At 39.9% G+C, this 14,515-nt stretch overlaps 1 protein-coding gene across 3 annotated transcripts in view; it reads left to right on the plus strand.

Moving 5' to 3' along the window:
- The window catches only part of igf2r (insulin-like growth factor 2 receptor), a 226,884-nt gene that overhangs the window by 155,439 nt on the left and 56,930 nt on the right, over positions 1–14,515 (plus strand). For all 3 annotated transcript variants that reach the window (XM_060831661.1, XM_060831659.1, XM_060831660.1), the window contains exons 29-32: positions 7,090–7,193; positions 7,627–7,761; positions 10,510–10,705; positions 12,102–12,228. In XM_060831661.1, coding sequence (XP_060687644.1) covers positions 7,090–7,193; positions 7,627–7,761; positions 10,510–10,705; positions 12,102–12,228 — 562 coding nt within the window. The remainder of the gene's footprint in view (positions 1–7,089; positions 7,194–7,626; positions 7,762–10,509; positions 10,706–12,101; positions 12,229–14,515) is intronic.

The raw sequence follows: 14,515 nt of genomic DNA on the forward strand, positions 1-14,515 counted from the left end.
GAGGGGCAGGAAAATTGATGTTTTGGGCAAAAGCCCTTCATCAGGAATAGAGCAAGATTTAGACAGTTTAGGAGAGTTGTCCAAGAAATGTCTGAAATTCAATGTGAACAAATGCGAGGTTTTGCACTTCAGAAAAAAGAATACAGGGGCAGACTATTTTCTAAATGGTGAGAAAATTCCAAAAGCTAAAGTACAAAAGGATCTGGGAGTGCTAGTCCAGGATTCTCTACAGGTTGACTTGCAGGTTTAGCCCATGATTAAGAAAGCAAATGTAATGTTGTCATTTACCTTGAGGGTTGGGATATAAAAGCAGTGATATGCTTCTGAGACTTTATCAAGCTCTAGTTAGGCCCCATTTAGAATACTAGTCCAGTTCGGGGCCCCACGTCAGGAAGGACATGCTGGCACTGGAGCATGTCCAGCGGGGAGATTCACACGGATGATCCCTGGAATGGTTGGCCTAACATTCGATGAATGGTTGAGGATCCAATTGATTAGTGTTTCGAACGTTATAGGGAGATCTAATTGAAACTTACGAGGTAATGCTTGGCTTAGAAAGTATGGACACTGGGAATTTGTTTCTGTTGGGCAGGGATACTAGGACCTGTAGCCACAGCCTTAAAATTAGAGGGGGTCAAATTAGAACGGAAACAAGGAGACATTTCAGTCAGAGTGTGGTGGGCCTGTGGAATTCATTGTCGCACAGTCCAGCGGAGGCTGGGATGTTAAATCTCTTCAAAGTAGAGATTGATAAATTCTTAATCATGCAAGAAATTAAGGGATATGGGAAAAGTATGGGTGAGTAGAGTTGAAATGCCTATCAGCCATGATTGAATGGCGGAGTGGATTTGATGGGCTGACTGGCCTTACTTCCACTCCTGTGTCTTATGGTCTGTAGTCTTATGGACTCTTACATTCACCTGAGGTCAGGTAAACACTTCATCCAAATGCGAGTATTTTTGAAACATGCACAAGTGCAGATTTTTTGCTTTTTTTATTCCAAAATTTAAGTGTATACTTGTAAAGTCCTTGCTACTCTGTTTTTGCGTTGTTTGTAAATTTAACTGATGGCTAACCACAAAATGTATTCCATTAAATACGACGTTGAACTTGTATGTCGCTAAGTTCCCATGTTTAGGTGCGCTCTGCTGGTACCGGCTGGGATGACTTTGAAGTATTCCAAGTGATAGAGAATTTGTGGAATAATGGAGATGTTTTGATAAATGGCATTTTTATAAGTGAAAGATATTTTTATATTTGACCTCTGATTAACCGTTGTCAGTTTAAGATCAGGACAGCCCAGATGAAGGGTTAAGCCTGAAACGTTGACACACTTGCTACTTATGCTGCCTGACCTGCTGTGCTTTTGTCAGTGTCACACTTTACTGACTGAGTTCTCCAGCATCTGCATCTTTACTATTTCCTCTGACTAACCTTTGCCTTGGGAAAGGAAAATCTGGATTCTTTTCAATTAATGAAAATGTGTCACCATCAAGTGAAAGGAGCTAGTTCTGCTGTCATATTAATAGTCTGGAAACATCTCCTGGCCTCAAATCTTTGGAAGAGTTTTTAGAAGAACTTTTCAGTGCCCCTGTGTCTGTACCTGAGTGAGAGTCGGTGGAGTGTTAAACAATTCTATCACAATTGCCACAAGAGCAGTTAAGTCTAAGATGTTTCACTTCCCCTGCTCTATTCTCTTCCACTCCCACTCCCACTCCCACACTAACCGTGTCTTTCTGCTCACTAAATTGGATCCACTGTATTGTATACTTTGTAATTTTCCATGACACCAGTATAAGATGTTAATGCCCTGGTCTCAGCTTATTTTTAATAAATGTTAATAACTAGCAAATAAGTGTATAATTTGTGGAATAAATGTACATTCAAAAAGATTATTTTGAGAATTAAGTCAATCAAATTTATGATATGCTATGCATCAGACCAACTATCATTTAGCATTTGTGAATAACATTTGGCTTGTTTCAGACCACGAGGGGGGCATGAGAAGAAAGTTGTGAAGTGTGTAAATATTTGTCTGAGAGCAAAGGCTGTTAAATTGACACCATAAATAGTGTTATGGACCCAGACCAGACAGACCCCCTCAAAACATTTCAAGAAAGTAACCCAGACCCTAACTTTGCTAGTTATTTTGCTGGATTACCGAATGAAACATCAAAGCGAACAGCATATAGAAGAAGTTAACTTTCCCAAATACCCAACAGCTTATCACAACTCAATGATGCTGTTCCAAATTCTTGCAGCAATTCCTTTTTTTGCCAAGTGGTGTTTATGGGGAAAGTCAAACACTGGTTTTTAGAGGAGGGATTGTCAGAGAGAGAGGGGGATCTGCATGAAACTGCTGCTTTGAACAGCAGCCTCAAAAACCTGACTAGCAGCTCTGAACAGCCGGGCTGCTAAACCCAAACCAGAGAAAAGCTGAGCTGGGAGAACTGGCCACTCCCCTTTCATTGTACCAGCTTTTTATTTAAAACCTAAAAGGTTTCTCGAGTAGATCAACCCAGATGTTTCACAAATTGTCTCTACGACCACCTAGGGGGAAAAAAAACAAGGACGACAAAACTTGTTAAAGGAGCAGTAGCATCACACCTCTCCCTTAAAGAACCATCAATATCCACAGATGGCTTTGTTTTAAAACCCTTCAATCTTACACTGTTACAACATTTATGTACAATGATAATAAACATGCAAATGTACACACACTAAATTCTGTTAGTACTGGAAAAGCATAACCGATCAGGCAACATCAGAAGCAGGAGAATTGAATTCTCCTCTTCGAATGCTGCCTGACCAGCTGTGCTTTTCCAGAACCACACTCTTTGACGCTAATCTCCAGCATTTGCAGTCCTCACTTTCTCCTAACTTCTATTATAGTCTGTTTTACTCCTGCCATCGAACACCTCCATTTCTCATTCAAGTCTTGACGGTGAATCGGTAATCATGTTATCTCGTCCTGCCACATGCACAGTTTTCGAATTGAATGGCTGTAACAACAAACTCCACCTAAAGCAGTCTGGAATTTTTGTCCTTCAGTTTGTCCACAAACTTCAATGGGTTACACTTCAATCAGTATATATGATTCTCAGATGCATTACCGTAACATAAACTTGGAAATGTTGTAATGCCAATACCAAGCTCGAAGCCTCCTTCTCAACTATTGAATATTTCTGCTGATGGATGTTTAATTTTCTGGAGAAATATCTGATAGTTCTTTTCTATCTTTTCATCACCAATAGCCACCTTGAATAGCTTTATGTAATTAGGTGTGGCTAATACTGGTCCGTGCTTAACGTTAGCTTTTGGGCTGACAAATGCCTTCTGATAGCCTGTTATCTGTTGAAACCTTTTGCCTTTCTTTAGTAATTCAGTGAATGGAGCAGCCATACTGTTCATATTTGGTATAAATTTCTAAAAAAAAATCCACTGAATCCCAATTATAAAATTGTGATAGTGCTCTTTTTGCTGGTTTGTATGGAAAATTCCCCAATTACCTTTGGTTTTACATTCCATGGAACAATTTGTCCATGACCAATAACGTGGCCCAGGACAGTGACTTCTGCTTTGGCAAATGCGCTTTTAGTCAGGTTTATCACCAAGCCTGCCTCCTGAAATCAATCAAACAATTCTGATAAATTTTGCAAATGTTCCTTCCATGTGTGACTAAAAATTACCAGGCCATCAAAATACACAAGACAATTGGGTAATCCAGAAGTGATCTTGTTGGTTAGTCTCTGAAATGTGACTGGTGCATTTTTTGTGCCAAATTGCGTAACTTTAAATTGATACAGTCCATTCAGCATTATGAAAGCCAAAATTATCTTAGCTCTTTTGGGCAACCGTACCTGCCAGTATCCTTTTGAGCAAGTGCAACTTAGAAATGAGTTGTTTGTCTGACCTTTTCAACACAGTCTTCCAAGAGTGGAATCTGATATGCATCAGTCTTTGTAATTGCATTAACTTTGCAACACAGAGGAACCTCTATTATCCAAAGGATATGGGCAGGGCGTATTTTGTTTGGTTAATTGAATATCGGATAAATGTCGGGATTTTGCAATCTTGCCAGACCATCTGATATTCAGATAATTGAATGCTGGATAATCAATGTTCCTCTGTACTCCACACATAATCATTGAGTACCATCTTGTTTTTGGCACCATTACTCTGGGTGAGCTCCACTCTCTAACTCACTTGAATTATGACGTTTTGGAGCATGCATTCAATCTCCTTTTGAACCGGTGCCAAATTTTAAAGGGTTATGCCTATAAGGATGTTGCTTAATTGGAGCAGCATCTTTGATATCTCTGTCATACATCATTAAGTTAGTACTTTCCAGCTTATTTCTACATCTGTCCCCATGCGATAATAGACAATAGGTGCAGGAGTAGGCCATTCTGCCCTTCGAGCCTGCGCCACCATTCAATATGATCATGGCTGATCATCCTTAATTAGTATCCTGTTCCTGCCTTATCTCCATAACCCTTGATTCCACTATCTTTGAGAACTCTATCCAACTCTTTCTTAAATGAATCCAGAGACTGGGCCTCCACTGCCCTCTGGGGCAGAGCATTCCACACACCCACCACTCTCTGGGTGAAGAAGTTTCTCCTCATCTCTATCCTAAATGGTCTACTCCATATTTTTAAGCTGTGTCCTCTAGTTCGGCACTCACCCATCAGCGGAAACATGTTTCCTGCCTCCAGAGTGTCCAATCCTTTAATAATCTTATGTCTCAATCAGATCCCCTCTGTCTTGTAAACTCAAGGGTATACAAGCCCAGTCACTTCAGTCTTTCAGGGTAAGGTAATCCTGCCATTCCAGGAATTGACCTCGTGAACCTACGCTGCACTCCCTCAATAACCAGAATGTCTTTCCTCAAATTTGGAGACCAGAACTGCACACAGTACTCCAGGTGTGGTCTCACCAGGGCCCTGTACAGCTGCAGAAGAACCTCCTTCGCTTCTATACTCAATCCCTCTTGTTATGAAGGCCAGCATGCTATTAGCCTTCTTCACTACCTGCTGTACCTGCATGCTTACCTTCATTTGACTAGTGTACAAGAACACCCAGATCTCTCTGTACCGCCCCTTTACCTAAATTGATTCCATTTAGGTAGTAATCTGCCTTCCTGTTCTTGCCACCAAAGTGGATACATTTATCCACCTTAAACGGCATCTGCCATGCATCTGACCACTCACCTCTGGGAGGCAACTTCCTCATTGTCGAAATTAATTTGAGGAATGTCCAATTCAGAATCCTCTGAACTTGATACTTCAGTCTGTATTATAACCTCCTTTTGCTTTCCTTCCCTGTCAAAATGTCATGTGAATATGCTCGAAAGTTATGTTCTGTGCAATTTCTTTCCGTCTGGAGTCCTTTTGAATAGTTCACCTCACTCAATCATCTCTTGACTTGACAAAGTCCACTGAACATTGCTTTTAAAGGTTCATCTATCACTGGAAGTGACACTTAACACCTTATCCCCAATAGCAAAAGTTGCGAGCTTTTGGTTTCTTGTTTGCTTCCCATTTCATTGTATGCTATGATACTTTTAAATGCTGTCTAGCCAACTCCCCTGCTCTATTTAATTATTCCCTAAAATCTGACAGTCTGAATATGTGGTCTCTGAATTATGACCAATTCCTCCTCAGCCATTTTAGTGGTCCTCTCCCTTCATGCCCACAAACTAATTCAAATAGACTGAATTTGGTCAATTCATTTGGTGCGTCGCTGATGGCAAAAAGTACAAATGGAATTCTCTTATCCCAATTAACTGGATAGTCTTGACTCCAAGTCCTTAACATGGTCTTGAATGTCTGCCATCTTTCTAGCACTCCCTGTGATTCTGAATGGTATGCAGTAGATTTGAATTGTTTTATTTCTATGTTGTCCATTAATGTGAAGTTTGCTCCTTGATCTGATTGTATCTCTGTGGATGAAAATTGAGTAATTCCTCTACAATACTTTTAGCTGCTATGTTGTGTAATGGAATAGCCGCTGGAAATCTAGTGAACGCATCCATTATTGTGAACAAATACAGATTCACACTTTTTGTTTGAGGTAGGGGTCCTACACAATCGAGGCTCTTGTGAAAGTTCCTCAAATGTAGGAATAGGTATTAAAGATGAAGGTTTTATTACTGCCTCTGGCTTTCCAATTACCTGACATGTATCCAATGTCTGGCAAAATTCAACTGCATCCTCGTACAGTCCAGGCCAGTGTAAAGTTCTTTTTTAGCTTGGGTTTTTCTGAACACTAAATTACCTCTTACTAGTAGTTTATGTGCCATCCATAACACCACCTTTTTTATAACCCAGTGACAATACAACCTGATGAACTTCTACCCCCTTTTCACTTGCCTGAATGTGTGGTGGTCTCTATTTCCTCATTAAGACGACATTTTTAAGATAGTATCACCAAGATACATCTAGATTCTCTTCCCGAGTATGTTGTTTGATAAAATGGTAGCCAGATGGATATTCTGAGAAGGGTGAAAAGCTTAGTTTGGCTTGGTAGCCTTGCAGTTCCTAAATATAGTTATGTTAGTGAGCGAAAGTTTACATAAATATAGACTAACACAAGAGGAATCAAATATTATATGTACTGAGAGGAGACAAGATATCATGGTAACATAATCCTGTCCCCTCTGAGCATGATGGACAATAATAATGTCCTTGAAATTTCACTTAATGGCTCATCAGGAATGGCAGATTTGTTTCATCTCTAAGTCAAGTCCCTTGGGTATTTGACCTCGCTGGTACTGTAAGTCATGGCATAATAGTCTGAGGGGTAGTCTCCAAATCTTCTTACAGTAAAAGTGGTAAAACGCTGCTTGCAAATAGCCTGTGGATTGATTAAAGTGTTGAAATAGTCAGTGCTGTTCAATTAATGATTTTTATAAATGCTTTATACAAATTGCCACTTAGTTTTTAGTGAAATTATTAATGGTCTCTTCCATAGTGAAACTACCAGGACAGTGAATTAACCACATGAAAAAGCCTCAACTTTAATTTCAGCTTAAAACAAATTTATTTAAATATTAAAACAAAAATATTAAGTTGTTCTCTCCCACAGGGCAAGCCAGTATATTTGAGGGAAACTCCAGACTGTACATACCTCTTTGAATGGCATACATCGTATGCTTGTCCACCATTCCGATCCATCGATTGCACGTTAAGGTACATTTACCTATTTAACAAACTTTCAGTTAAATTTGCTGTTGGTATTAAAAATGCAAATGTAATTAACTTTTTTATGAACTGAGAACAGAACCAAGTTGTGGTGTTGTATGGTAATACTTGTTCTGGTAATGAATAACATATTGCCACCCAAGAATTACATGTGATTTGTGCATAGTTAGAAGAATAATTGTCATTAGATTTCTTGGCTTTATTTTGAGATTTGGAATTTCTGGAGCACATAGCATTAATGTACTTGAAATATAAATGCATTGTTAAAGCGATCATCATATTAATGTTTCAATTTCTTTACCAATCTGCTTGATTATAGTGTGAGTTAAGTTCTTAAAGCCTGGTGTTGATTACAGTAATGAGTAGTTTAGCAATGTACGCAGTAAAAACCGATTGAAGTGCAACTTTTTTTTCTTTTTAGGGATAAAGATGGGAATTCTTATGACCTTACTCCTTTATCACAGTCCCAAGACAACTGGGAGATAGAACGGCAACGTGATGTTGACCAGACATATTACATCAACATCTGCAAGTCACTAGTTCCAAAAAATGGCAAGTGCACTGAGAGCAACAGGAGCATTTAACTGTGTAGCATTTGATGAGGAGCCACTCATTGCCCATTGGAGCGCACTTACCTATTCAAGTCAAATCTAATTTGAAGCATTAAAGGAGGTTGCAAATACACTAGTCAAAACAGGCAGCCATAGGATTTTCTGAGGAATGAGAAGTGAGGAATGGGAAAATCTCTAATTGCATATGCACTTTCTCTGCGCTATTAAATAAGCAATGACAAAATCCCAGTTTTTCATGACATAAAGTTGACTGCAAAACTGAGAAAACTGAAGGGTTGGTTTTCATCTTTTGAATTTCATTTTCAAATAGAAAAGCGAGGAACACCTAGGACTTGTTGCTGTGCAGGTTAATCTTGAAATAGTGGGTGGATTTGGATGAAGAGAGACTTCTATGAAAATGTATTGTCCACATACTTGGCTTCATTTGTCAATCAGTAGTCTGTCAGCTGTACTTCAGCCTGGTTGAGGGTGCAAAATAGAAACTGAAAACTGTAGAAGGCCTTGATTTGTTAGAATAATATCATGGAAGACTTCTGATATGCTGGAGAGATTTGTGTATTTGAGTTTTCTTTTGGACAGAGAAGATCAAGCAGAGGTTGCAAAGGATGTTCAAAATCATGAACTGTCCTGATGGAGTAAACCAGGAGGAATTGTTGCCAAAATAACAGGCAACTCTAGAATAATTTATGCAGCTTTTGTTTTGTATGTTCTCTGAAAGGTTAATGGCAGCAGATTGAATAACTTCAAATTGGAATTAAATAAATACAGGGCAACCCCTGTATCTGTTGAACTGTTTTCTGCAGTTTCAGTTACTCTTGGTTTGCTGTGGCCTGAGCATACCATCGAGAATGTTCCAGTGCCAGGGACCAGGAGGCTGCCAAGAAGGCACGTTTTCCATTTAAATGAATGGGTTCGCTCCTATCTGTGGTTTTAGGGTTCCACAGTAGGTCTTGGAACGTAACCCCTGTGAGTGTCGTGGGGACTACAGTAATCAAATTTGCAGGCTCATGGGCTAAAAACAAGCGATTAGGACTAAAGGAGACATTACTTTCAAATAGGTGTCAAGGGCACACCTGTGTTCTATTATTCTATAATTGTGTATTCTTCCTGTTGTTCTGATCAATAATTAGATTACTTACAATGTGGAAACAGGCCCTTCGGCCCAACAAGTCCACACCGACCCGCCGAAGCGCAACCCACCCATACCCCTACATTTACCCCTTACCTAACACTACGGGCAATTTAGTATGGCCAATTCACCTGACCCGCACATCTTTGGACTGTGGGAGGAAACCGGAGCACCCGGAGGAAACCCACGCAGACACGGGGAGAACGTGCAAACTCCACACAGTCAGTTGCCTGAGTGGGGAATTGAACCCGGGTCTCAGGCGCTATGAGGCAGCAGTGCTAACCACTGTGCCACCGTGCCGCCCTCATCAGTACAGAAATGTTATCTAGTTGCTTATTTCGTAACTCTGGGAACTTGCTATGTGCAAATTTCATGCATTTTGTACGTTGCAATAGTAATTACACTTAAAAGTAATTATTTGATTAAAGTGCTTTGGCAGTAAAAGATGATATATATAAATGGTATATTTCCTCCTGTCTTGCTATTTACTTTTAACTTTTTCCATACTGGTTATCGAGCAACTACTTTAAACTGATCTTATCAAATTCATCCTTGCAACATGTTACAGGGTAATATATAACCTATTTATACTGTTTCTAGAGAAAACCTTTTATTGTGATTATCTGGAGTGGCTGGGCATATGTTGCTGGCACTTTAAGAAGTTTCTAGGAGAAAGTGAGGCCTGCAGATGCTGGAGATTAGAGCTGCAAATGTGTTGCTGGAAAAGCGCAGCAGGTCAGGCAGCATCCAAGGAACAGAAGAATCGACGTTTCGGTCATAAGCCCTTCTTCAGGAAAGAAGAAGGGCTTATGCCCGAAATGTTGATTCTCCTGTTCCTTGGATGGTGCCTGACCTGCTGCACTTTTCCAGCAACACATTTTCAACTTTAAGAAGTTTCCCATCTTTGTTTTATGCGTTGTGCTTTGTTCACCAATTTTATGGTGAAGTATTGTATTGCATTGCTATTCTGGAATCGAAGTTGTCCAAAACCAGGTGGGAAATGCACTCCTAAAAAACAGGTTTTTTGCATTAAACTTTCGCATTTATAGGAGTAGAGATTTGTTTAACCACCTTCTGAAAAGGTTAAATGAGTCAAGCATGTGAATGTGCAACACATTCGGTGATTAGGAGACAGTTATTAGATTAGACTTAGTGTGGAAACAGGCCCTTCGGCCCAACAAGTCCACACCGACCCGCCGAAGCGCAACCCACCCATACCCCTACATTTACCCCTTACCTAACACTACGGGCAATTTAGCTTGGCCAATTCACCTGACCCGCACATCTTTGTGACTGTGGGAGGAAACCGGAGCACCCGGAGGAAACCCACGCAGACACGGGGAGAACGTGCAAACTCCACACAGTCAGTCGCCTGAGTCGGGAATTGAACCCGGGTCTACAGGCGCTGTGAGGCAGCAGTGCTAACCACTGTTCTCTACAAAACTATATTTATGCATATGTAAGTGGTTAAGCTTCAGTAGTCAGAATTGCTATACTGACATTTTAGTGTTTTTATTCTGAACTTAATGGTTTGTATGTTTGCTTATTTTGGGCTTAATGTAGCCATTGGTTTGCAATAACTTGTTTATTATTTTATAGGCAGCTGGGCCTGTCCCTTAAATGCAGCTGTCTGCCTGAAAAATGGCAGCAGGTATATGAACCTTGGTGAGGTGGTTGCAGGGCCAAGATGGGAAGAACATGGTCTGCTTGTCCTACGTTATCAAAATGGTGACTGGTGTCCTGATGGAAGACGCAATAAGACTACAAGCATACGTTTCAAATGTGATAAAGATGCAATTGTAAGTCTTGTTTCAGTTACTTTTTATCCTGAGGTGAATCAAAATAAGAAACGGAAAGTTTGCAGGAAACCAAATTGCATCATGCAGTGGAAAAACTTCCTATCCAGCTCATGTTTTGCTTTGTTTCTTGTCTGATACAAGAATCAAAAATCGTATTCTACTTAATCTGTAACCTATCTGTTTAATCTGTAACAACTCTATTGCTTCCATTGTTGATATCTTGGAGTAGTGATTTCGGCATCACTGTGTCCTCTGCTAATAATGTAGATGCCTACCACTGGGAATGCAAAACTGATAGTTACATGAATATGTATGACCAGTTTTGGTATTCTGTTCAGCTTTGTACATTGTCTTCAGATGAGAGATTTCTGGTAAAGAATCATATTGGGTTCCATATTTCCAACCTTGATTTTAAAAAAAAAAATTGACAGTCAAATGGAAATAGGAAATATTGAATTCAATTTTGTAGAACTGTTAATTCCCTTATTTATAGAGTGAATTGACCTGTATGTATTCTCTGGATAGGTATGATGTTGGGCAAAGGATATTTTCTTAATTTTGTTGGCGGTGTGCTGCCATGCAGGAAAGTACTCCCACCAGAGCAGCAATATGTTTCAGGGTAGCGACAAAAAAGGGACACGTCTAGATTGAGAGAGACATGGGAATGTGTTTCCATGGTATTGTTCTGATGAGCCACTAGACTTAACATTAACTGTGCTTTCTCCCCACAGATGCTGCCAGATCTGCTGAGTTTCATCTGCTTTTGTTTTAGGTCACTATAATCCACAGTTCTTTTGTTTTTATATTAATGTTGTACTAGTGCTACTTTTTGTAGTAGAGATCAAGAGGGGGGGAAAAAAGACTATCTAAGTAACCTTATTGAGTTATGTTTTGTTATGCAGATCTTACTTCCTGAACTGTATGCTATGGTGGAATGAACAAAACCAATTGTGGGCAAAGTCCACAAAGACACCTGTCTAGTGGCAGGGGTGCAAAAATATCTCAAGCTCAATATTGTAGAAGATGTGGATTGGAGACAAAAATATGCCATTAAAACTATCTAAATCTCACTGTCCCAGTGTAGACTAATTTGAATTTATGATCCTCTGAACACTCTTTTTGTTCATTGCTCTATACCTATATTGTGGAGTAGCAAATTTCAACTTAAAATTAGAGAGAAATTGAAGTTAAATTGTCCTGGTGTAGTACCTTTTTTGTGTAGCCTTTTTGTGTATATCTAAAATGACATGAAAAATGGAAAGCAATAATTCAATATTACTGAACTTTTAACATTGCTGAAAAAAAGGTATGTCAGGGGTTTTTGTCTTGCAATCATTGCAAGACAAGAAAAGAATTGAGATGGTAAACTTCATTTCAAGTATCTATCTTCTTACAGAACACAAAGCCAGACTTAATCACTGCCATTGAAGGTTGTGAGTACACATTTTTGTGGTTCACTGCTTTCGCTTGCCCAGTAACCAGAAATGTACACGATGAATGTGTTGTGACAAATCCAATTACAGGTCAGTAATGTGAATTTTATAATAGCACAATTTTAAGTTGCTCCAAGTTTTTTAAAAATTTAGTTTCACACATTAAAGCAGTAAACTCCACACTGAGTTCCTGACAGCAGTTGGACTAATGAGTACTTAAAAGATGTTATCTGAAATGGAAAATCTAATAAGTCTAGAAAACACAATAATTGACAGGAAAGCAAACCTGTTTTATCTAAAAATCTTATGAAACTAATTGGTCCCTACATAGCATCCAGGCTAAATCTGGATAACTTGCACCATCCATAGCAAAATCAACAATTGGAATGTTCAGATCAGAATTCTACAAGAGAGACGGTTTGCACCTTAATAGGTTAGGGACCAGCATTCTGGCAGGCAGGTTTTCTACTGCAGCACCGCTATATTTAAACTGGATGTTTAAAAAAGAAATTGAAGGGAAAGTTAGAACAAGAGAAGTCATGAAAGACAAGTCTATCAATGATTCAGAAAACTCTGAAAGGGATCATGCTGTAAGGTTGAGTGAAATAGGGGTTGATGGAAAGGGTGAGAGCAGTAACAAATTAAAAATACTATATATGAATGCATGAAGCATTAGACAGAAGATGGATGAGCTTGAGGCTCTTTTGGAAATTGGCAGATACGATATTGTGGGGATAACTGAGACGTGGCGTCAAGAGAACAGGGTCTGGGAAATGAATATTCAAGGCTACACATGCTATTGTAAGGACAGACTGACGGGCAGAGGGGGTGGGGTGGCTTTGTTGGTAAGGGAGGATATTCACTCCCTTGCGCGGGGGGATGTAGAGTCAGTGTGGAGAGAGCTGCGAAATACTAAGGGCAAAAAGACCCTCTTGGGAGTCATCTACAGGCCCCCAAACAGTAGTCTGGATGTCGGATGTAAGTTAAATCAGGAGCTGAAATTGGCTTGTCGCAAAGATGTTACTACAGTTGTTATGGGGGATTTTAACAGGCAGGTAGACTGGGAGAATCAGGAAGGTATTGGACCTCAAGAAAGAGACTTTGTGGAATGTCTCAGAGATGGATTCTTAGAACAGCTGGTGCTGGAGCCGACCAGGGAGAAGGCAATTCTGGATCTGATATTGTGTAACGAACCAGAATTGGTCAGAGACCTCTAAGTGAAGGAGCCATTGGGAAGTAGTGACCATAATACACTAAGCTTCAGTCTGCAATTTGAGAGGGAGAGGGTACAGTTGGAAGTGACAGTACTTCTGTTGAATAAAGGGAACTATGGAGCTATGAGGGAGGAGCTGGCCAAAGTTCAATGGTGCAATACCTTAGCAGGGATGACCGTGGAGGAACAATGGTGGATATTTGTGTATAATGCAGAAGTTGCAGGATCAGATCATTCCTAAAAGGAAGAAAGATCCCAGGAGGAGGCATGGGTGACCGTAGCTGACGAGGGATATTAAAAAAAACATATAAAGTTTAAAAGAGGAAAAGTATAACATAGCAAAGATAAGTGGGAAAACTGAGGACTGGGAAGCTTTTAAAGAACAACAGAGGATTACGAAGAAGGAAATACGCAGAGGAAAAATGAAGTATGAAGGTAAACGGGCCAATAATATAAAGGAGGATAGTAAAAGCTTTTTAAGTATGTGCAAGGCAAAAAAAAAATGGTTAGGACTAAAATTGGGCCCTTGAAGACAGAAACAGGGGAATATATTATGGGGAACAAAGAAATGGCAGAAGAATTAAATGGGTACTTCAGATCTGTGTTCACTAGGGAAGACACAAGCAAATCTACCTGAGGTAACAGTGACTGAAGGAACTGAACTTGAGGGAATCTATTTGCCAGGATTTGGTGTTGGAGAGACTTTCAGATCTGAAGCTTGATAAGTCTCCGAGGCCTGATGGTCTACATCCCAGGGTACTGAAGGGGGTGGCTCGGGAAATCGTGGATGCGTTGGTGATTATTTTCCAGAGTTCGATTAGATTCGGGGTCGGTTCCTGAGGATTGGAAGGTGACTACTGTTATACCACTTTAAGAAAGGTGGGAGAGAGAAAGCAGGAAATTATAGACCAGTTAGTCTGACCTCAGTGGTGGGAAAGATGCTGGAGTCTATTATAAAGGATGAAATTGCAGCACATCTGGATAGTAGTAACAGGATAGGACAGTCAGCATGGATATATGAAGGGGAAATCATGCTTGACTAATCTTCTTGAATTTTTTGAGGATGTAACTCTGAAGATGGATGAGGGAGATCCAGTAGATGTAGTGTACCTGGACTTTCAAAGCTTTTGATAAAGTCCCACACAGGAGGTTAGTGAGTAAAAT

This window comes from Hemiscyllium ocellatum, chromosome 10 (assembly GCF_020745735.1).
Source record: "Hemiscyllium ocellatum isolate sHemOce1 chromosome 10, sHemOce1.pat.X.cur, whole genome shotgun sequence".
NCBI classification, from domain to species: Eukaryota; Metazoa; Chordata; class Chondrichthyes; order Orectolobiformes; family Hemiscylliidae; genus Hemiscyllium; species Hemiscyllium ocellatum.